This window comes from Coregonus clupeaformis, chromosome 36 (assembly GCF_020615455.1).
Source record: "Coregonus clupeaformis isolate EN_2021a chromosome 36, ASM2061545v1, whole genome shotgun sequence".
Classification (NCBI taxonomy): Eukaryota; Metazoa; Chordata; class Actinopteri; order Salmoniformes; family Salmonidae; genus Coregonus; species Coregonus clupeaformis.
The window spans coordinates 23,800,379-23,824,076 of record NC_059227.1 but is presented as its reverse complement, the minus strand read 5'-3'; the positions used below and the strand labels follow the sequence as shown (position 1 = coordinate 23,824,076).

The 23,698-nt window shown below is 45.7% G+C and overlaps 1 protein-coding gene across 5 annotated transcripts in view; it reads left to right on the top strand.

Moving 5' to 3' along the window:
• LOC121552308 (serine/threonine-protein kinase PAK 5-like) overlaps positions 1-23,698 on the top strand; it is a 91,081-nt gene that overhangs the window by 47,273 nt on the left and 20,110 nt on the right. For 4 of the 5 annotated variants that reach the window (XM_045211322.1, XM_045211323.1, XM_045211321.1 and 1 more), the window contains one exon: positions 19,043-19,945. In XM_045211322.1, the coding sequence (XP_045067257.1) occupies positions 19,043-19,945 (903 nt within the window). Of the gene's footprint in view, positions 1-2,190; positions 2,493-19,042; positions 19,946-23,698 lie in introns of those variants that run through there. The other variant, XM_045211324.1, reaches the window with a different exon arrangement.

The following is a 23,698-nucleotide window of genomic DNA, read 5'->3' as shown; positions in this document are numbered from 1 at the left end:
TGGTAGGGTTAGGGAGGTTGGTGCGTGTGTGTTTTGTAGGGTTAGGAGGTTGGTGCCGTGTGGGTTTTGGTGCGGGTTAGGGAGGTTGGTGCGTGTGTGTTTTGGTAGGGTTAGGGAGGTTGGTGCGTGTGTGTTTTGGTAGGGTTAGGGAGGTTGGTGCGTGTGTGTTTTGGTAGGGTTAGGGAGGTTGGTGCGTGTGTGTTTTGGTAGGGTTAGGGAGGTTGGTGCGTGTGTGTTTTGGTAGGGTTAGGGAAGTTGGTGCGTGTGTGTTTTGGTAGGGTTAGGGAGGTTGGTGTGTGTGTGTTTTGGTAGGATTAGGGAGGTTGGTGTGTGTGTGTTTTGGTAGGATTAGGGAGGTTGGTGCGTGTGTGTTTTGGTAGGGTTAGGGAGGTTGGTGCGTGTGTGTTTTGGTAGGGTTAGGGAGGTTGGTGCGTGTGTGTTTTGGTAGGGTTAGGGAGGTTGGTGCGTGTGTGTTTTGGTAGGGTTAGGGAGGTTGGTGTGTGTGTGTTTTGGTAGGGTTAGGGAGGTTGGTGTGTGTGTGTTTTGGTAGGGTTAGGGAGGTCATGCGGTCATTGTTGCTCAAATAACTCCCATCATCGCCCTCTGGCTGGCACTCATAGTTTATTCATCCTCTTCTCTTCCCTCTCCTCCTTCCATTTTCCCCCTTCATTCTCTCCTCTCCTTTCTACCCTACTTCCCTTCTTCCCCTCTGCTCTCCCCTACCCCCTCCACTCTCCTCCCCTCTGCTCTCCCCTACCTCCTCCACTCTCCTCCGCTCTGCTCTCCCCTACCCCCTCCACTCTCCTCCCCTCTGCTCTCCCCTACCCCCTCCACTCTCCTCCCCTCTGCTCTCCCCTACCTCCTCCACTCTCCTCCGCTCTGTTCTCCTCCGCTCCCTCCCCCCAGACTTACTCTAGAAGGTTTGGGTCTGTATGCACTCTCTCCTCTCTCCTCTCTCCCAGATGGAAGTGCTCCATATCACTACCTTTATTCTTTAGTCTTACCCCCCCTCCTCATCCAACCCCCATTCCCCAGAAGTAGGCTAACGCTAAGCGCTAACAGCATTTCCATGTCTAAAACATCTCTGTGGCCTTGAGGGAGAGAGTGAGCTAGCTGGCTTTGGGTTAGAGAGAGAGAGCTAGTCATTGGGTTATCGGTGGTGGTGAGATGTTTTTTATTCTTCAGCCCACCACCAACCCCCTTCTTCAGAGGACCGCTTTATTACCATGCTTCGTAATATTAAGGTCAGTAGTTTTTTTTGGTATTATAAATATGATTAGATATGTTATTTAATGTTTGCCTATCGTCAATTTCTCCCATTTGACAACATAGTATACTCTGGCAGTGAGTGGGTGAATATTGGTGTGAGGTTCATGTGGCTCGTTAGCTTTACACCCTCATGGTGCCAGATCCTGTGAAGTACTGGGGATAATTGACCCTGAAGGGTAGTAACACAGGGACAGTGGTGTGTGTGTCTGTTTGCGTGTGTGCGTGTGCGTGCTTCCGTGCGTGTTTGTATGTTTATGGAGATGGGAGGGGAGGTTCTATTTCCTCAGCTGTGTCCCTGGATTACAGTAAGGCAGTGAGAAACTGTAACTATTACTGGGGCAGATAGACTGGGACAGGACAAGGTCTGTGTGACTATATGTGGCTGATGGTAGCATTCTGAGATTTACAACTGGGCTGGGATAGAGAGACTAGCATGGTATAGACTTAAAGTAGATCAGTCAAAAGGACTATGCTATAGACTTAGCAAGAGTAGAGCAGTAGGTCAGTGTGTGTGAGAGACTGGTACACTGAAAACAATAGGGTCCAGTGAAGGCGTTGTGCCAGTAACCGAAAGGTCGCTGGTTCTAATCCCCGAGCCGACTAGGTGAAAAATCTGTCGATGTGCCCTTGAGCAAGGCACTTAACCCTAATTGCTCCTGTAAGTCGCTCTGGATAAGAGCGTCTGCTAAATGAATAAAAATAAATAAATGAAATAAGGCATATAGCCCATTGAGAAGTGTGTGTACAGTAATAGTACTGTGAGAGATTGTGGTGAGTGTGTTGGGTTGGCTACTGGAAATGGCAGTGGCTCAGTGACAACAGGACGTCACTGCACCTTGCCAATCCCCTGGCATGTGACGGGGGGAAACAGATCTGGATAGGGGCTGTGTGTGTGTGTGTGTGTTTGTGTGTGCTGGCATGTGAGAGTGTAGGGCGTGCTGGGTTCCTGGAGTTGCAGCTGGGCAGAGTGAGTTATGGTGGGGGTGGATTGGGGTGAATATAAGGAGGGTCTAGAGGCCCGGGCACAGACCACAGACGAGAGGGGAAAGCGTTGGCTGGGCCAGAGGAGAGGACAGGAAGAGAGACAGGGACTACCAGTGTCAGTGTGTGAGAGAGAGAGCTACAACACTGGAGTCCCACAGAGAAACGATTCATACACTCTCACAGGTGGAGTATTATGGCTGTTCAAGTTGTGTCAACAAGGCTGGGCCATTGATATGCTGGTAAAGGTTTTAGTATGTCATTTATTATAAGTCAGAGTTTAGGGTCTTCAAACGTGTTGTTTCATTTGCTGTGAGTTGTGTGTGTATTTGTGTGCACACTATACATTGTGTTGATGTGCTCTCTATTGAGGTCAGCTATTTGGAGGGTCGAGTATTCACGTGAATCCATGGTGTTTTATAGTGGTTAACTGTCACCTTACAGTGTCTGACTGAAATTGATGAATTAGAAGTGCTGTTTGGGAGAAGTGTGAAGTTTGGTACAAGTATGACAGAGTTATTTTGGTTCAGGAGCAGCGTTCAGGTGCTAGGATTTCTGCCTTAAACCGGATGGGACCGGGAGGGAGGGAGAGAGAGAGAGAGAGAGAGAGAGAGAGAGAGAGAGAGAGAGAGAGAGAGAGAGAGAGAGAGAGAGAGAGAGAGAGAGAGAGAGAGAGAGAGAGAGAGAGAGAGAGAGAGAGAGAGAGAGAGAGAGAGAGAGAGAGAGAGAGAGAGAGAGAGAGAGAGAGAGAGAGAGAGAGAGAGAGAGAGAGAGAGAGAGAGAGAGAGAGAGAGAGAGAGAGAGAGAGAGAGAGAGAGAGAGAGAGAGAGAGAGAGAGAGAGAGAGAGAGAGAGAGAGAGAGAGAGAGAGAGAGAGAGAGAGAGAGAGAGAGAGTGTGTCAGGTGCTGAAATGACTATTTGAACAGGGTTAAAGAGTACCAAGACACAATTAATCTTAGCACTGGAGGTGTTAATGGGACTGGATTCTCTCCAAATCAACTTCTTCCACTGAGAATGAATAGTGCTCAGAGTGTTCAGTTGAAAGTACCCCAGACATCTTATGATCTATCTGTCAATGAACTGCATGACTGTATTATTTAGCTTCAATAATGAATGACTAATGAATAATAGTTTGCCCAGTGTTGGTTGTTGAAAGCTCACTTATTTCATTATATATGCTTTCCAGTATGTATTATCTGCATGTCAATTTGATTGTACTCCGAATTCGGTTTATCTTTGTATTTGCACACACACACACACACACACACACACACAAACTCCTAGACAGAGAGAGCATCTGTATTTCTTGGCAGTCAGAGAGGCTGAAGTGGATGGCATTGATTTAAGCCTCTCTTTATCTTTCTCTACCATCATTCTCTCCTCCACCTCCTCGTTCTCTCGCTCTGTGTTCATCTCTCGTTCCTGTCTTTCACAGACACACTCTCTAAATCTCAGAGCCGTCGGAGTCACGGTCAGAGAGAGATTTGACACACTCACACATGCACGCACACATGCACACACACACACACACACATACACTTTCTGTCTACATCAGAGGTGGATCATTCTTTGGTCTCATTTTGACTGTGCACTCAGTTGACCTAATCAGCGGTGGGGGATTCATTGTACGGGTCTACTGCACCCCCTGGTGGTTCGTTTTAACCTGTCCCTGTAACTCCCCTGTAACGCCGTAGAAAATAAATTGAGGACCTACTGCATCTACAGTATGCTCACTGGCCCTAGTTAGGAGGACACCATGTGGAAAGTCAAAGTGATATGGTATCCATGGCGTTCTACTGTCAGTAGTCTGAACACCAATGAGACAAGGAGAGAAAGATAGGCAAGACACTGAGACAGAGCTGAAGCTTTCTGATATCACAAATTGACTATGTGGGTCTATTGTACTGTACTGTACTCACCTTCCATTCCTCCCTCCCATAACTTATCTTGACATATAGACATATAGATTTCAATATGCAGCAATATTAGACTAATCCCTACCCAGGTATAATTCATGTTTGTTCAATTGGTTTTGATATATTCTCCTATATCGTCTACAGTGACTGACTTTGAGAGACTGAAAGTCTCTGTGTGTGTGGGTGTGTGTGTGTGTGTGTGTGTGTGTGTGTGTGTGTGTGTGTGTGTGTGTGTGTGTGTGTGTGTGTGTGTGTGTGTGTGTGTGTGTGTGTGTGTGTGTGTGTGTGTGTGTGTGTGTGTGTGTGTGAAAGACAGAGAGAGAGACAGAGAGAGAGAGAGTTAAAGGAAGAATAAGTGAAGTTAACTTTCTGACAGGACTTGGACTTAGATTAATGACTGTCCGTGTGTAATTAAGGCATGGTGAGCGGCTATCTATCTGGCTGTGTGAGTGTACACGCGTGCATGTGTGTGTGTGTTTGTGTGTGTGTGTGAAATTAAACCAGAGTGAGCTCCTGTCTCTCTCAAAGCAGTGAGAAGAAGATAACACTGGGATGCTACCAGAGAGCCCTTATTGATCTCCTCGTCTCGGTGTGGAGGCCAGTGGATCAGGAAGTTTCAGTGACAGTGATTAACTCATTGAAAAACTCCAGGAGAACCTCCTCGAGACAGAGAGATTTGGGTTTTATTTACAACATCACTATTGATTCATTGTGGGGGGCCTCTTCCATCCATGGCTGTTCATAGCCAAACATCAGTGTTTGCCAGGTTACAAGGTCTGCATTTTGCACTTAAGGGATTCAGCCGTATGTTTGTCTTTGATGTGATCTGTAATGCAGTTTGAACACCCACTAGCCTCTATGTGGTGAGTATCTAATGTAGGCCTAGCATGACTCATGGGTCCTGGGGCTGGTAGTAGAGCATTTCCCCAGAGAGGTCAGGGGTAACGGGTCAGAGTGGTCTCAGCTGTGGCCTGGATCACATCACATCAGAGGAACACAGGAAACACACACACAGCACCGCTAGGCCTGGGGTCTTCTCTGGGCTGCCCTAGTCTCCCGGGTGGAGATGACACATCCTACATCTAACAAACAGAAAACATTTCACAACAGGCAGCCATTTTGAAAAAGATAAATGGTATGTGTTTGTTTGTTGTTGTGACGTTGCAATAGTCACAACAGTTGGCTAAAGCACAGATGAGTCCAGGCTAATATCTTGCTCTAGGGCCAGGGGCCTCATTTATAACCGTTGCGTAAATTTCACACTAAATATCTGTGTGCGGCATTTCTGTAAAGAATACGTAAGTAGAAAAATATTTTGATTTATTAACTTGGCGCACGCCATACATACGCATGTTTCTAGCAACGTGCATGCCCTGCCCACCTGAGATGTGTATTTTTCAGCCATCTATTTCTTGTGTTTGAGGGGTGCAAAATCCAGTTGTCACTTAAATCTCGCTGTATTGATTGCTTTCATTTTACTTCTGCGACTCTTGCTTGTGCCTGACGTTTTTTCCCGTTAACGTTACGACCGTTTAAATGTTTGTAATGACCTGTCAAATACACCCCAGTAATGGCTGAAATGGGCTCAATGGAATACATTGTCCTACCGTTGAATCTATAACAACGCTAAAGCTTTGTGAGGGATTTAACATCTCAACACTTATATTACAAGAAAGAGAAGAAAGGTAACTTTATTTTGATTGGTGTTTAAAAAAGGTATAATTTAATAATATGTGATAAACAGAGTTGTAACAGCATATATGAAGATTGTATATGAGTGGGTATGTGTGTATGTAGAGTCAGTATAAATGTATGTGCATATTATGTGTGTGTGTGAGTTAATGATGGAGTGAGTGTTTGTCTGTGTGTTGGATTGTCAGTGTGTGTGAGTGGGGCACTGTGAGTGTGCATAGAGAAAGTGCAAAAATTAAATACATGGGTCAACTCAGTTTAATTTAGTTTCCCGCCAAACTCAGTGTTAATCCAGGGCTTTTGATTAGGGAAGCAGCGAACCTTCACTGTGGGGACAACATCGCCGATGCATTTCGTAATGAAGCCGGTGACAGAGGTGGTTAGCTCGTTGATGTTATCGGCAGGGTCTTCGAAACATATTCCAATCAGCGCTAGCAAAGCAGTCCTGTAGCATCATCTCTGATTCTGGTGACCATTTCTCAATGGAGCGAGTCACGGGTACTTCCTGTTTGAGCTTCTGCTTGTAAACAGGAGACAGGACTATGGAGTAATGATCTGATTTGCCGAATGGAAGATGAGGGAGGGCCTTCTATGTTTGCTTGTGGGAAGAATAACAGCGGTCTAGCACTTTATCGCCCCTAGTGGCGAGGGAGACGTTTTGATGGAAGTTGGGCATCACGTGTCTTAATGACGCAGATTTAAAATCACAGCCTCCTTCTTGTTTATAGCCTCAGACAGTTCGTTAAGTGCCAGCTTGTTATTTTTCTTGTCCTGAGGTGGAATGTATACAACAGTCACGATAACAGCTGAAAACTCCCTTGGGAAGTAGAAGGGTCAGCATTTGACCATCAGATATTCCTAGACAGGTGTACAATGGGTCGACACTTCCACCGCGCTCGAGTCAGCACACCAGTTGTTGTTTATGAAGAGGCAAACCCCTCCCCCTTTCAATTTCCCTGACTCCACTGTCCTGTCCGCACGGTGAATGGAGAATCCATCAAGTTCGATAGCCATGGGGGATATCTTGTCCGAGAGCCATGTTTCAGTAAAACTGAGAATATTGCAGTTTCGAGAGTCCGATTGGTAGCAAATCCGTGAAATATCTGATGTATTTACTACTGTGAAGTACAGTAGCTCCAATTAATGAGAGATGGGACGAAAGGTATCCACATTTGTTGTAAGGCTATTTCGAGAGTATGGAACCATCACAGTCAGAAAAGGTGAGGAATGTGTTCAGCAATTATCATGGAAATGAAATAAATAATAGGAAATAGATTCCTATTTCATTTTTTTTAGATTGCAAAGATAAAATAAATAGATTTTCCCTCTTCTCACTAACGGCAAATGATTGCATCTTGTTATTATATTTTCCAGCTTTTTTGTTTTTTATGAATAAGCGTGTCATCATAACCCCCCGCTTGCAATGCTATACTTTAACCACTATAAATAGTACGTATGCATGGTTTGCGGAGAAGTAAAGTAAGCACATTCTCACGTCAACTTACGTTTTTATAAATGCCAACTTCCACACTCATGTTTTGGGGTATACTTTGTACGTACGCATATTTTGTATGTTCCTGACCACATGACCTGACCAGGTAAAACTCCTGTCCCTAGTCATCTCATACAGTAGTTCACAGTGGTATACCATTGATCTAATTTATGGTTGTAGGTAGGAGTCTGGAGGATCCTGGGTAGTTGTATTTGTGGTGGTAAAATCACACAGAGCCATTGAAGATATTGAATGACAAGATGGTGCCGTCAGACACGGTCGCCCTGTTTCTAGCTCCTAGCCAGCTTTGCAGTATTTTTAATTTATTTTGTTATTTCTTACATTATTTGCTCAGAACGTTTCTAGTATTATTACCTACAACCAAAAATAACTTTTGGACATTAGATCGGCGGTCACTCACCATTATTTTGCCGGTCAACCATCACATCCTTTGTTTGGACTTACCGAGGCAGCCCCATTCATCCCGGGTGCTACACCAAAACTTTGACGTCGGAGAAGAGGGAGGAGAAGTGTGGTTCTAGTCAGGCTCAGGCGGCGAGCAAACCATCCGAGTATATTACTCGCTAACGTTCTGTCCCTCCCTGGACAATAAAGTAGTTGAGTAGGCAGTAACGTACAGGAACACAAGTACTTTTGTTCTCCCGATCTGGAATACCTCACAATCAAATGCCGAATGCATTACCTCCCGAGACACTTTGTGCTAACTGGAAACCGCATATAAAGGAAATCTGAAGAAAATGCTCCCAAAATTCTATCAAAGCATCTCCTGTGCTACACGCTGAGAGAACATGCTTGAACGTTGTTACTCTCCCTTCCGGGACAGCTACAAAGCCCTCCTCTGCTCTCCCTTTGGTAAATCAGATCACGCCTCCATCCTGCTCCTCTCGCCTATAAGCAGAAACTTAAGCAGGAAGCACCCGTGGTAAGGACAGTTCAACGTTGGTCTGACCAATCGGAATCTATGCTTCAAGACTGTTTTGATCACACGGATTGGCAAATGTTCCGGAATGCTTCTGGGAATAGTATCGATGTATGCACTGACTCTGTGACTGGGTTATTCAGGAAGGGCATAGAGGATGTTGTTCCACTGTGACGATTTGAACTTATCCAAACCAAAAACCATGGATAGATGGCAACATTCATGCAAAACTGAAAGCGCGAACCACCACATTTAACCACAGCAAGGTGACTGGGAACATGGACGTGTATAAACAGACCAGCTATGACCTCCATAAGGCAATCAAAAAGGCAAAACAACAGTACAGGGACAAAGTTGAGTCGCAATCGAACGACTCAGACACGAGACGCATGTGGCAGGGACATGACCCCTTGCTTCCGGACAAGCTAAACACCTTCTTCGCTTACTTCGAGGAAAACAACACCAAGCCGCCAACGTGGGCCGCTGCCGCTTATGGGGACTGTGTGCTCCCAATATCCGTGGCTGACGTGAGTAAGACATTCAACCGAGTTAACCCTCGCAAGGCTGCCGGCCCAGATGGCATCCCAGCCGCATCCTCAGAACATGTGCAGACAAGCTGGCTCTAATTTTACGGACATATTCAATCTCTCCCTATCCCAGTCTGTTGTCATCACTTGCTTCAAGATGTCCACCATTGTTCCCATACCCAAGAAAGAAGGTAACTGAACTAAATGACTATCACCGTGTAGCACTCACTTCTGTCATCATGAAGTGCTTTGAGAGTCTTGTTAAGGATCATATCACCTCCACCTTACCCGACACCCTAGCCCCACTACAATTTGCATACCGCCCCAACAGATCCACGGACGACGCAATTGCCATTGCACTGCACTCCGATTTATGAACATTATGTTTGGTGTTTGGGATTCTTTGTTTATATATTGATGGCTATTTTTCAATGTTACTTTTGATTTTGATATCACATGGATTAGCTTTTCTGCATAATCTTTTTTAAAAAATGTTTTACAATGTTACGAAGATGGAAAAAGACTGCTCTTGAAATATTTGGGATATGTTAGTCAAAACAGAGATCAGGGTCCAGAGTAACTCAGAGGCCCTTCACAGTTTTATTTGAGATAACTGTACAACCATCGAGATTCATTGTCAGATCCATCAGCAGATCTCTTTGTTTCTTGGGACCTAGAACTAGCATCTCCGTTTTGTCCGAGGTTAAAGGTAAAACATTTGCCGTCATCCACTTCATTATGTCTGAAACACAGGCTGCCAGGGTAGGCAATTCTGGGGCTTCAGAATTTCATCTAAATGTACAGCTGTGTGTCGTCTACATAGCAGTGAAAGTTTACATTGTGTTTCCGAATGACATCACAAAGAGGTAGCATATACAGTATAGTGAAAACAATAGTGGTCCTAGAACAGAACCTTTAGGAACACCGAAACATACCATTGATTTGTCAGAGGACAAACCATCCACAGAGATGAACTGATAAGATAAGATCTAAACCAGGCAAGAACTTGTCCGTGTAGACCAATTAGGGTTTCCAATCTCTCCAAAAGAATGTGGTGATCGATGGTGTCAAAAGCGGTACTAAGGTCTAGGAGCACGAGGACAGACGCAAAGACTTGGTCTTACGCCATTAAACGGTCATTTACCACCGTCACAAATGTGGTCTCAGTACTACGATGGAGTCGAAAAAACAAGACTGGAGCGTTTTGTATGCATTATATGTCTTCAGGAAGGCAGTGAGACAAAATTCACAAATTCTACAGCACAATGGCAGAGTCATGTCTTCAGTGTAAAACTAACAATGACTCAATAATCCATGCTTTCTGGGAATGCTATTAAGTCCAAAAGTTATGGACGGAGCTAGAAAGTTGGCTGTCAGAAGTATTACAATGTAAACTTACTTTTAATCCGTCTGTCTGCATATTTCAAGACATGGCATATGGGGGTGTAGTCTTGGAAAAAAATGTAACTAAAAATGTGGAAATCCATCAATCCACCATCATTAACATTTTGAGAGGAATGGGAGATTCAATATAGGCCGATTAGTTTGTAAAAAAAATTCAAGGTCAAGGTTTGGCTTTTTAAGGAGAGGCTTTATTACTGCCACTTTTAGTGAGTTTGGTACACATCCGAAGGATAGGGAGACGTTTGTTATGGAGGGCCAAGCACAGGAAGTAGCTCTTTCAGTAGTTTAGTTGGAATAGGGTCCAGTAGACAGCTGGAAGGTTTAGAGGCCATTACTATTTTCGTGAATATGTCGAGAGATACAGGATTAAAAAACTTGAGTGTCTCCATTGATCCAAGGTCCAGGCAGTTCTGTGCATACTCGGGACAAAAGATTTTTGAAGAAATATACAGATTCAAAGAGGAGTCCGTAATTTGTTTTATAATGATCATGATCTTTTCGGCTCCAAAAGCCTTTTGAAGTGGGTCTGTGGACCTCCATGTGAATATTGAAGTCACCAAAAATTCAAATATTTTCTGCCATGACTACGAGGTCCAATAGGAATTAAGGGAACTCAGTGGGGAACGCTGTATATGGCCCAGGAAGCCTGTAACAGTAACTTTAAAAAAGCGATTGAGTAGGCTGCATAGATTTCATGACTCTCAAAAAATGAAAACACAGTCATTTTCTTTCATAAATTGACATTTGCGATCATAAATGTTAGCAACACATTCACCTTTATGTGATGCGCGGGGGAAATGGTCACTAGTTTAACCAGGAGGAGAGGCCTCATTTAAAGCAGTACATTCATCAGGCCTTAAGCCATGTTTCAGTCAGGCCAATCACATCAAGTTTATGATCAGTGATTAGTTCATTGAAAATGACTTCCTTGGTAGTGAGGGATCTAACATTAAGTAGTCCTATTTTGAGATGTAAGGTATTATCACAATCTCTTTCAAAAATTACGAATGGAGGAGGTTTTTATTCCAGTGAGATTGCTAAAGCGAACAACGCAATGTTTAGTTTTGCCCGATCTAGATCGAGGGACAGACATGGTCTTAATAGGGAAAACGGAGCTGACTACACTGACTGTGCTAGGGGCAGACTCCACTATGCTGGCAGGCTGACTAACAGCCTGCTGCCTGGCCTGCACCATATCTCATTGTGGAGCTGGAGGAGTTAGAGCCCTGTCTATTTGATAGATAAGATCAGAGCACCCCTCCAGCTAGGATGGAGTCCATCACTCCTAAGCAGGCCAGGCTTGGTCCTGTTTGTGTGCGAGTCCCAGAGAGAGGGCCAATTATCTACAAATTCAATATTTTGGGAGGGGCAGCAAACAGTTTTCAACCAGCGATTGAGTTGTGGGAGTCTACTGTAGATCTCATCACTCCCCCTCACTGGGAGGGGGCCAGAGAGAATTACTTGATGTCGACACATCATTCTGGCTAAGTTACACCAGAAACTATGTTGCGCTTGGTGACCACTGACTGTTTCATCCTAACATTGTTGGTGCCGACATGGATAACAATATCCCTATACTCTCTACACTTGCCAGTTTTAGCTTCAGAAAGCACCATTTTAGGATTAGCCTTTACATTGGTAGCCCTGCCCCCTGGTAAACTATGTATGATCGCTGGATGATTATTTTTAATTCTAATATTGCGGGTAATGGAGTCGCCAATGACTAGGGATTTCAATTTATCAGAGCGGGTGGAGGAGAAACCCGAGAATGCTCGGGCTCAGACTCCGATTCGTTGCTTAGTGGGAAAAACCAAGTGAACGTTTCAATCCGCTGAATGAGCGACACTGGTTGAGCATGCCGACAGCGTTTCTTTCCAGAAGCCGTGAGAAAATTGTGTGGGGGGATTAACACTACTACCTGTATTTACTGGTGGTACAGATGCTGTTTCATCCTGTCCTACACTTAAATTGCCCTTGCTTAATGATTGCGTCTGAAGCCAGGCTTGCAACTCGGCTATCCTCACCTTAAAGCGATAGTTCTCCTGCATATTATGAGCGACTGCGATTAGAAAGCATAATGTTACTTAGCTTTTTTGGCTGGTGGAGGTCCTGCAGATCCATGTCCAGATAAAGTGTCCGGGGAGAAAAAATTGAATGAGGACAAAACTAAGATGTTGGTAAATGTGTTAAATACAGAGTTTGATTAAACGATTATTAAAAGTAAAAAGCGAAAAGTTTGGCAGGTAGCCAAGTAGCAACAAACAGCGCAGCATAGTCATTGAACATTGGTAACTTTAATGATGTTTACATACTGTTTTACCCACTTTATATGTAAGCCTATATACTGTATTCTAGTCATGGCTCACCCTATATAACTACTGCCAAACACAACTTTTCTATTACATACTGTCTATCTTGTCAATACACACCATTCACATACATATATATTCACATTCCAGACTGACATTGCTCGTTCTGATATGTCTTAATTTCGTGTTCTTTTTTACAACTTTTGGATTATGTGTGCATTGTCATTGTATTGCTAGATATTGATGCACTGTTGGAGCTAGAAACATAAGCATTTTGCTGCATCTGCGATAACATCTGCAATACGGTGTACGTGACCAGTAAAGTTAGATTAGATTTGATTTTGATTTGAACATCACCTCACATACCTCTCTTATTCTCTCCCCCCCCCCTCCCTTCAACGCAAGTGATTTTTGATTATATTTCTATAATAGTAGAATTCTGAGAAGAGTATTCTTCCAATATTTTGAGTTCTAATGGTGTTGCGTCTCACCACTATTCCATAAGAGCATGATGATGATGATGGTGGTGATTAGTTATTAGCTGCTTTAACCAAAAGCTCTTTTAATGAGGGGATTGGGGAATGTAAGATGAAGGTTATTAACTAACAGGCAGCACGCCCTGAGGAAAGAGGTCAGCCTCTGCCAACATTAATCATGGAGCTTTTCCAAAACCATGTCTCTAATAAACACATCATGTTCTCAGAAACTCAATCTTAACCACAATTTAATACTGTTTCAAGAGCCGCACAATGTACTTGTTGTGTCATTTTGTAAAAATGGAGTAGGATAAAGTTAACCCAAGACACTCATCTAAGGTCAGTTTGAGTTTGGATGAGGTTAGGATTTAGGGAGAGTTAGCTGATCCTAGATCTGTGCCTACCTGGAGTGGTTTTGTGTGCTGTGCCCTTTCATTCATGCAAAGATTACATGCAACAGTGGCTCCTCCCATTTCCCACTGTGTATACCATGTGTTTCCTGTTATACGCCCAAAAAACTTTAAACATGAATTTGAGCTGCATTACTGTTACAAACCAGTAGGGGGCATAATAACCTAGGCTAGGATCATGTACTGTATGCTACATCAACACTGGGACGCTGTGTCTGAGCAGGGTTTGAATTATATAGGACTCTGGTCAAAAATAGTACACTATATAGGGAATATGGTGCCATTTGGGATGCATCCTTAGTCTTACTGCGTTATGTGGCCCCTGGAGTTAGTCTTACCCTTATGTGGCCCCTGGAGTTAGTCTTACCCTTATGTGTGTCCCCTGATTTAATCTTGATGGCCGAGTGGCTCCAGATCTCCTTCTCCACCGGAGAAATCCTCTCCCGGGTCATCTGGTAGGACTCATCCATAGCACACACCGTGATCTTGTCCTGGCCCTGCACCCTGTCCTGGACAGTCAGTCAGTCAGACAATTCTTGTTACCACCAATGACCTGTAGAGGGAGCTAGAGGAGTAAACGTCCTCAGGCTACTGTACAGAAGAGTAGAGGAAGATGTTGAGCAAGCATACAGAATGGTGTGACATACAGGGGTTGAAATACACTACTTACTAACATAGCATCACAATAACACAAAGGCCTGAAGCACCATTACGTATGCTTTATTATGTTTGAAAAATACTTTGGGAGAAAGGTTTGTCAAACCTTATAAGCACATTTTTTATATTTACATTTTAGTCATTTAGCAGACGCTCTTATCAAGAGCGACTTACAGTTAGTGAGTGCATACATTTTCATACTTTTTCATACTGGCCCCCCGTGGGAAACGAACCCACAACCCTGGCGTTGCAAGCGCCATGCTCTACCAACTGAGCTACACGATTCTAAATGAAGGGAACTTGTACATAATGTGATCATAAGGTGTCCTGCTCCTATCAAATACTATTTTTGTGTCAACATCTCTTGTTCTCTAGTTATGCAAAAGGTTCCTTTAAAGCATAATTTGCAGCGTAATTTGTCCCTCATTAGATCAATGATACAGTAGGGAGCCATGAAGGAGAGTCGTAAGAGGGTTATTTGTCCCGGGTCTCAAGGGCCTTTTGACATTATCTCACAAACAATGCAACGAATACACTACAGTCCAGAGATTGTTTACTGATACGCTACTACACTGTGTGTGTGTCTGTGTGTGTGTCTGTGTGTGTGTCTGTGTGTGTGTATTCTCTGCTGTGTAAGTCGTGACAGAAAAAAGCCCTCAGTGAGAAAGAGAGAAAGACAAAGATGAGTGTAGAGAGGGAGGAGGGAGGAGGGAGGAAGGAGGGAGGAAGGAGGGAGGAGGGAGGGAGGGAGGGAGGGAGGGAGGGAGGGAGGGAGGGAGGAGGGAGGGAGGAAGGAGGGAGGAGGGAAGAAGGAGGGAGGAAGGAGGGAGGAGGGAGGAAGGAGGGAGGAGAGAGGGAGGAGGGAGGAGGGAAGGAGGGAGGAGGGCTTTGAGATATTGGAAGAGAGTTTTATATGAGTAATACGCCTCATATGAGTAATTTGCGTCATCATAATTAGGATCAAACCAACAAAACATGTCCAAATTGTGTTTTAGTGTTGTTTTCCAGTGGCCCCTGAGGTACAGTGTGTTGAGTGTGAGGGTGTGAGGGTGTGTGAGACGGTTGTGGAGGAGATGTTGGGGACAGTGTGTGTACTGTAGGTGCAGTGCATCAGTGTGTGACAAACGGAGACGAGGGGGCGGAGGATGAGACACACCTGTGTCAGTATGTACCCACTAGGAATATACAGTATGACAAGAATCCAGTATATGACAAGAATTACATGACCCCAATTTGTATGCAACCAGGAGCTCCCATTGAGATGAAGAATGAAATAAAGAATGGTTGAGAGGAACGCCTTGGAGAGGAGGGTGGTGTGTGTGTGTGTGTGTGTGTGTGTGTGTGTGTGTGTGATGGTCGCAGGGCTGTGGCCAGTGAACCGTAGGCTCTCAAACAGGGTTATAGCCAAGAGTTACCCAGAGGCAACCTCATTAACCCCCCCCCCCCTCATCCCTCCATTTCTCCCTCCTTCTCCTCTCTTCCCTCTCTCCCCTCCTTCATTACCTCCAAGGTTAATCCCCCTTATCTCCCAATGAGCCTCATTTTTCATACCCCCATCCCCTGTCCTCACCTCACCACCACACCACTCTCGGGCTCCCCTGTCTCCCTGTCCTCCCCTCACCACCACACCACTCTCAGGCTCCCCTGTCTCCCTGTCCTCCCCTCACCACCACACCACTCTCGGGCTCCCCTGTCTCCCTGTCCTCCCCTCACCACCACACCGCTCTCGGGCTCCCCTGTCTCCCTGTCCTCCCCCCACACCGCTCTCGGCTCCCCGCTCGCTCCCCTCACCACCACACCCCGGCTCCCCTGTCTCCCTGTCCTCCCCTCACCACCACAACCCGGGCTCCCTGTCTCCCTGTCCTCCCTCACCACCACACCACTCTCGGGCTCCCCTGTCTCCCTGTCCTCCCCTCACCACCACACCGCTCTCGGGCTCCCCTGTCTCCCTGTCCTCCCCTCACCACCACACCGCTCTCGGGCTCCCCTGTCTCCCTGTCCTCCCCTCACCACCACACCGCTCTCGGGCTCCCCTGTCTCCCTGTCCTCCCCTCACCACCACACCACTCTCGGGCTCCCCTGTCTCCCTGTCCTCCCCTCACCACCACACCACTCTCGGGCTCCCCTGTCTCCCTGTCCTGCCCGCTCCTCTCCCCTCATTGTCTTGCCTCCACTTCTCTCCTCCCTTTTCCTCTTCCTCCTTCCCTTTCCCCCTGCCCTACCTTCTCCTCACTCCTCTCTCCCAGTGCGTACATTGAGCAAACAGAAATACACTGAGTGTACAAAACATTTCCAATGCTCTTTCCATAACACAGACTGACCAGGTGAATCCAGGTGATCTATTACAGCTTATCACCGGCGGATGGGACAGAGACTCAGCGCGCTGAAATATGGCTGCTGTCACCACCGCCACAAGACATTGCGAATAACCACCGCTCCGAAGGCAATAAGAAGGGAGAGAGAGAGGGAGAGAGAGAGCTAGGTACTCCAAACTATCAGCCCTTAATTCAAAATAATGGGAAGATTTCCAGCACCGACTTTACGTGATGTTGACAGTGATTTGGCACACAATTAACCTTGCGCGTGTCTCTCTCTCGCTTTCTCTCTCTCACTCTCTCTCACCCGCTCTCTTTCCTCTCCCTCTCTCTGTCTCCTATACGCAGGTTATTGATTTTCAACCAAACAAGGTTAATGTTTTATTAAATAATTGACACTCTCCAGTGCTCCCTGCCAATTGAATTAGTGAGTGTTCATGTTTAACTTTAGCCTTCCCAAAAAAATTATACATTTGAATTCCTGAATTTGAATTACAATTCATCTCTTGAATTGAAAACAAATTGATTCTAAAGTTTCTGTCCAAAACATGATAGATTTCTAACAGTACTGTCCAGACACAACCCCCTACAGTCTGGGATGTAAAGTGCTATGCAAAAGTATTTGACCCCTTTCTAATTTTCTCTACTTTTGCATATTTTTGATACTGAATGTTATCAGATCCGCAACCAAAACCTAATATTAGATCAAGGGAACCTGAGTGAACATATAACACAACAATTACATAATTATTTCATTTATTTTATAAGCAAAGTTATGTAACACCCAAGTTTGGTTGGCGTCATTGCAGCTAAAGGTGGCACAACCAGTTATTGAGTGTAAGAGGGCAATTACTTTTTCACACAGGGTGTTACATAACTTTGTTTATGAAATAAATAACATAAGTATTTTTTTTTTTGTTATTTGTAAACTCAGGTTCCCTTTATCTAATATGAGGTTTTGGTTGAAGATGTGAAAACATTCAGTATAAAGAATATGCAAAAAGAAAGAAAATCAGAAAGCGTGTAAATACTTTTTCACAGCACTGCACGTGACAGTTGATGACATACAGTGTGTACTATGTAGCAATTAGGTGACAGACAGGGGAGTGGGTTGTCCTGTGTGTCTGTTGATGTGCTGATGCTACACCGTTAGATGTATAAACCTCTGAAAACGGTTAAATGAACAAGGCACAATGCATTAACTATAGAATATAGAGCATCATGTTTGGACATCCTGAAGCATTGTCCTTTTACATCTCCTTCAAAAGCCAAGTAGGGAGGAGAGAGAGAGAGAGAGAGAGAGAGAGAGAGAGAGAGAGAGAGAGAGAGAATAGCTGTGTCATCCTCTGTCGCCCTAACCCTCATGTTTTTACCTCACATTGTTTTGATCCTCTGAAGGCAGAGACACACAGGGCTTTGATTCCCCTCACAGAGATCTGTTTTGTGTACACACATACACACACTGCGACCGCACACACCCCACACACAGCCCTCTCTGACTCAGCCGTGTAAAGAGCTTACCGTGGGTAGGATGGGATGAGCAATGCTGCTGTTGTTTCAGCTGCATTAGGGGTTTTAAGCAGCAGTGTGTGGTGTGTGTGTGTGTGTGCGTGTGCGTGTGTGTACGTGTACCTTTTGCTTTCTCCTCTTCTCACATTTCAGGGTAGCTCTTTTCATCCTTTCTCCATCCATTCTGACTGTATTAAAAAACTCACACTGGGGGTTGTAGAGCAACTTGGACTCAAGGGGTAGACGTAACATAGTACATGTACATCCGGGACACTCCAATTAGTACAATATGTTACGAATTTGAAAAACATATGAAATGTTACAAATTCCAATTGGTTGTGGCTAACATTAGCTAGGTGGCTAGGTGGCTAACACTAACGTTAGCTAGGTGTCTAACGTTAGCTAGGCTAGGGATTAAGGTTAGGGTTTAAGGTTAGGGTTAAGGTTAGGGTTAAGGTTAAGGTTAGGGTTAGGAGTTAAGTTAAAGGGTTAAGGTTAGGGTTAGGGGAAGGGTTCGCTAACATGCTAAGTAGTTGCAAAGTAGCTAAAAAGTAGTAGGTAGTTGCAAAGTTGCTAATTAGTTAAAATGCTAAAGTTGTCCACGATGCGAATCGAGCACCCAACCTTTGAATTTCTAGACGTTCGCATTATATGCTCATCCATCCACCCCAACTAACCACCCTAATTTCATTTTTGCCTTAAGTGACCTTCTGTCTTATGGAACCATACCAAATGTAACATATCATACTCCTTTGTGTGTCCTGGATTTATGTTTACTAGGTTATGTCTAATCTATGAGACCAGGCAGTGTGGAGATGCCTATTGTTGCTATAAGAGAAGTAGGCATTCACTTCTCTCATTTTCATTTTATCACAGAAAACATAATACACAGCACCTCAGTGGAATGTAAATCAATGGAAAAATTACTATTCATATTTCCATTGATAGTACAGATATTTCCTTTGAAGACAGGAGTGTATCATCATGGCTACTTGTTATCCATCTACTGTGCATGGGCAGGTAGTTCCTTTCATAGAAATATAATTACTAGAATGGACCTTCCTATTCCATTCTATTTCTATGGTTCCCTCACTGCGATGCGTAGCGACAGTAAGTTAACTGTGTGTTTACTGTCTGTTCCCCAGACCATCGTTCGAGGGAACCGGCCCCCGAAGGACACGTCCATCAATGGTCTCCTGGAGGAGTTCGACAGCATCTCTGTGACACGTTCCAACTCCCTGCGTAAAGAGAGCCTTACGGGCCCCCACCAGGCCGGGTCCGGGGCCCCCAAACCCCCCTCCCACCACCCTCCACACCCCCACCCCAACGCCCCTGAGGAGAACGGCTTCAGCCACTATTACTCCCGCTACTCCTGTGACCTGGACACCTCCAGCAGGGACTTCTCACTGGAGCCCTACGGGAAGGACGGTAAAGGCTTCGCTCTAGATGGGGACTGGGCCGTGGGGAGACACTACCGCTTCCCCAAACAGAATGGCCACCTCACCCACGCCACCCGCGTTCCCTTCTACCCCGATGCCATGCCTCAGAAGACCGATTACGCCAAGCTGCCTCCGGACTACCACACGTACTTGGAGAGCAAGGTGGCGGGGGCGCGCTTGGCCGACGAGGTGGGCTCTGGGTCCGGGGTGGGCAGCGGAGGGGGGTCTGCCGGGTCCACGACAGGGGGGTACTACCGGGCGTCCGTAGGCGGCTCGTCCAGTCAGGACTACCGGGACGCGTCGATGGTGGGGACGCCGTCTCGCACCTCGCTGCACAGCGAGCAAATCAACTACCCAGACAGCGAGTGGAGCCACAGCGGCGTGTCCAGAGGTGAGTACGAGAAGAGGCCCAAGTCGTCGTACGTGATGCAGACCAGCCCCACGCCGGCCGTCAGACAGCGCTCCAGGTCGGGGTCCGGCCTCCAGGAGCCCAACGTGCCCTACGGGGCCAGCGGGGCCTTTAAGAGTCCCCCTCAGGCACACCCCTACAGCTCCTACACCTACCCACGCCTTTCAGAGACTCTCAACAACTCACAGGCCATGGCCAAGGTACGTCTGGGCTGGTGTGTTGATTTACTCTGTAATCTGTGTCGGAAAATGTTATTGCCAAGGAAAGACACGTCTTGTATGTTAGCAGTGTGTTATTTTCTACTATTATCGAAATCCTTTTCCAAATAGTCTAGTTTTGGTAATAATTTGGATCAGGTGATATAAGAACTAGGCTGCATTTCTCTATGAAGTACCTACTAAACTGTAAGGTGCAAATGTTGAATGTGCATACACTGAGCTATCGTAGCCAACCAGGGAACACCTTTTTCCACAACACTGAAATGACAGCCCTCTCTGACAAACCCATTGAAAGCACTGCAGAGAACATTACACAGATTATTATCCTCCCATGTATCCCACCCCTTCCGGGTTTAAAGAGAGGATGCAGTGTTATCTCCCCAGTTGCATCTCTCCTTTCTCCTCTTCCCCTTGCTCCTCTCTTCTTCCCAGTCTACGTTCCTCCCCTCCTCTCCCCTCCCCTCCTCTCCCCCTCTATATTTCTCCCTTTCCTCTCCTCGCCCCCTCCTGTTCTCTTCTACCCCTCTCCTCTCCTTTCCTTCCTCTCCATTTCTCCTCCCTCTCTCCTCTCCTCCTCACCTCTGTGTGATGGATCTAGTGTCAGTAGTTAATCTACTGTTCCCCAGCGGAGGAAGGCTCTGCCACAGACACAGAATTGCAAGCCGCGCTAGAATCAATTAACGCTACAACACTGGCCATCAAGCCGATAACACCGTTCAAAAGGGGGTGGGAGAGGGAAGGGGAAACATTTGGAGGAGAGGGGGAGGAGGAAGAAGATATACTGGCCATCAGTCTAATACCACAGTTCAGCTGAGAGAGAGGGTAGGGGGAGGACAGAGGAAGCAAGGGAGTGAGGGGGACTGAGAGAGAAGGACATGAAGGAGACAGAGTGAAAGAGAGGGGTCAGGGGAGAGGGGAGAGAGAGAAGTCTTCTATTGAGCGAAATACTATCTTGTGCAATCACTCCTTACTCTTTGACCTATGACTACAGATATACTGCAGACACATTCCTATAGATTAGAGAAGAGCTGCATGGAGTGGAATTAGAATCAGGAGCGTCTCTTTCAAAGTAACTGGAAAACAAAAGGTTTCATTGATTTCTTTTGTGTTCTAGAAGAAAATAGAAACTTCTGAGGACATCTAGAGAGCATATGTGTATATGTGAAGCGTGCGAGGCCCAAGCAAATAAATACCACTCTGCAATTGCAGTCCCATATATCAGCTTCAGTTATGCGCCAGTGGAGCGGCACATGGAGATCTGGAAAGGTGACTTGCAGGCCTAGACCCCATGGAGATGCCATAGTAATCAACATTCTACTGCAGTGTTCTTCACTCCTGCTAGTCCTGGACCTAGAGAGCAGCAGTAGCGTATGTATGCAGGGTTTTGATCAAACCAGGACTTACACCACTCTTTCAGCAAAAAAAAAAGGCTTGATGATTTGTTAAATCAGGTGTGTTAGTGCTGGGCTAAAACAAAAGTGTGCACACGATCACTCTCCAGGAGCAGGGTTGAAGAACACTGTTAGAGTTGTGCATGTGCAGTTCATGTATCATTTGTTGCCTCTGCTTGACAAACGCCTGTGTGATAATCTGAAGGTGAATAGCACGCTGACATCCCAGCGCTGAAACAATGACCTTTCATTGAACTGTGCAGAGCAGAATGATCAGTCAGATGTATCGTCCCTATCTCCCTGTCACGACTCTCCCCCTCCTCATTCTGTGGAGCAGTTCCTATATGCTGTGCCTACTACACTAGCCTATTATGCACAAACATGATAGCTATTTATCTATCTATTACCTTTGTCGAACCATGTACGATATTCAGAACACAAATTACAACAAACCGAGGGTAACACTGAGTGTACAAAACATTAGGAACACCTTCCTATTGAGTTGCACCCCCTTTTGCTCTCAGAACAGCCTCAATTCGTCGGGTCATGGACTCTACAAGGTGTCGAAAGCGTTCCACAGGGATGCTGGGCCATGTTGACTCCAATGCTTCCCACAGTTGGGTCAAGTTGGCTGGGTGTCCTTTGGGTGGTGGACCATTCTTGATACACACGGGAAACTGTTGAGCGTGAAAAACTCAGCAGCGTTGCGGTTCTTGGCCTGGCACCTACTACCACACCACATTCAAAGGCACTTAAATATTTTGTCTTGCCCATTCACCCTCTGAATGGCACACATACACAATCCATGTCTCAATTATCTTAAGGCTTGAAAATCTTTCTTTAACCTGTCTCCTCCCCTTCATCTACACTGATTGAAGTGGCTTTAACAGTGACATCAATAAGGGATCATAGTTTTCACCTGGATTCACCTGGTCAGTCTGTGCCATGGAAGTAGCAGTTCCTAATGTTAAGGGTGGCCTTATGAAAACCACTTAACCTCCAATGCCTCAGTAAACATACACTCTGGGAAAATAAATGCACACGGAGGTAGAAACAGAAATAGTGTTTTTGTGGTGAGAGTTTTTTTTTGTTACAATGAACTTGCTTGTGATTGAGCAAGATAGGAAACTACTGTACCTGACTATACTTTATACACGTTAAGAAAGGCCTATAAGGCCTATAATTGAAACAGAATTCACTACATGACACGCTGTTTAGTTCCATCTGAAGAAGATGTAGGAGATCTTAGAGAGGTATTGGAAAAAACAGTCACAAAATATGTGTCGTGACGCGTGTAGGAGATTACTAACATCGGTATAATAACAGTTAAAAAAACTAAAGCGTGTTGTAAGTGATCTGACAGCTTAAGAAGCACCATTCTTCCTGCCTCATGGACCTTGTAATAAACCCACCTCTCCTCTCTCTCTCTCTCCTCTCTCTCCTCCCTCTCCTCTCCTCTCTCTTCTCTCCTCTTTCTCCCTCTCCTCTCTCTCTCTGTCCTATATCTTCCTCTCTTCTCTCTCCCTCTCCTCTCGCTCCCTCTTTCACTCCTCTCTCTCTCTCTCTCGCTCTCTCTCTCTCTCCTCTTTCTCCTCTCTCTTCTCTCTCTCTCCTCTGTCTCTCTGTCTCTCTCTCTCTCTCTCCCTCTCCTCTCCTCTCTCTCTCTCTCCTCTCTCTCCCTCTCCTCTCTCTCTCTGTCCTATATCTTCCTCTCTTCTCTCTCCCTCTCCTCTCGCTCCCTCTTTCCTCTCTCTCTCTCTCTCTCTCTCTCTCTCCTCTCTCTTCTCTCTCTCTCTCTCTCTCTCTCTCTCTCTCTGTCTCTCTGTCTCTCTCTCTCTCTCTCTCTCTCTCTCTCCTCTCTCTCTCTCTCTCTCTCTCTCTCTCTCTCTCTCTCTCTCTCTCTCTCTCTCTCTCTCTCTCTCTCTCTCTCTCTCTCTCTCTCTCTCTCTCTCTCTCTCTCTCTCTCCTCTCTCTCTCTCTCCCTCTCCTCTCCTCTCTCTCTCTCTCTCTCTCTCTCTCTCTCTCTCCCTCTCTCTCTCTCTCTCTCTCTCTCTCTCTCTCTCTCTCTCTCTCTCTCTCTCTCTCTCTCTCTCTCTCTCTCTCTCTCTCTCTCTCTTTCCTCTCTCTCTCATCTCTCCTCTCTCTCTCTTTCTCTTTCAATTCAGTCATTGAACAAAATCCCCCTTTTTGTTGTGAGCCGGCGGGGGTATAACAGTAGACAGCACGGGGACTTAGCCACACACACAGACACACACACACACACACACACACACACAGCTTCTCCTCCACTGTCGCAGCAGCAGCTCTCGGTGACAAATTGGTGTTGCTGCACTTTCTCCTTTCT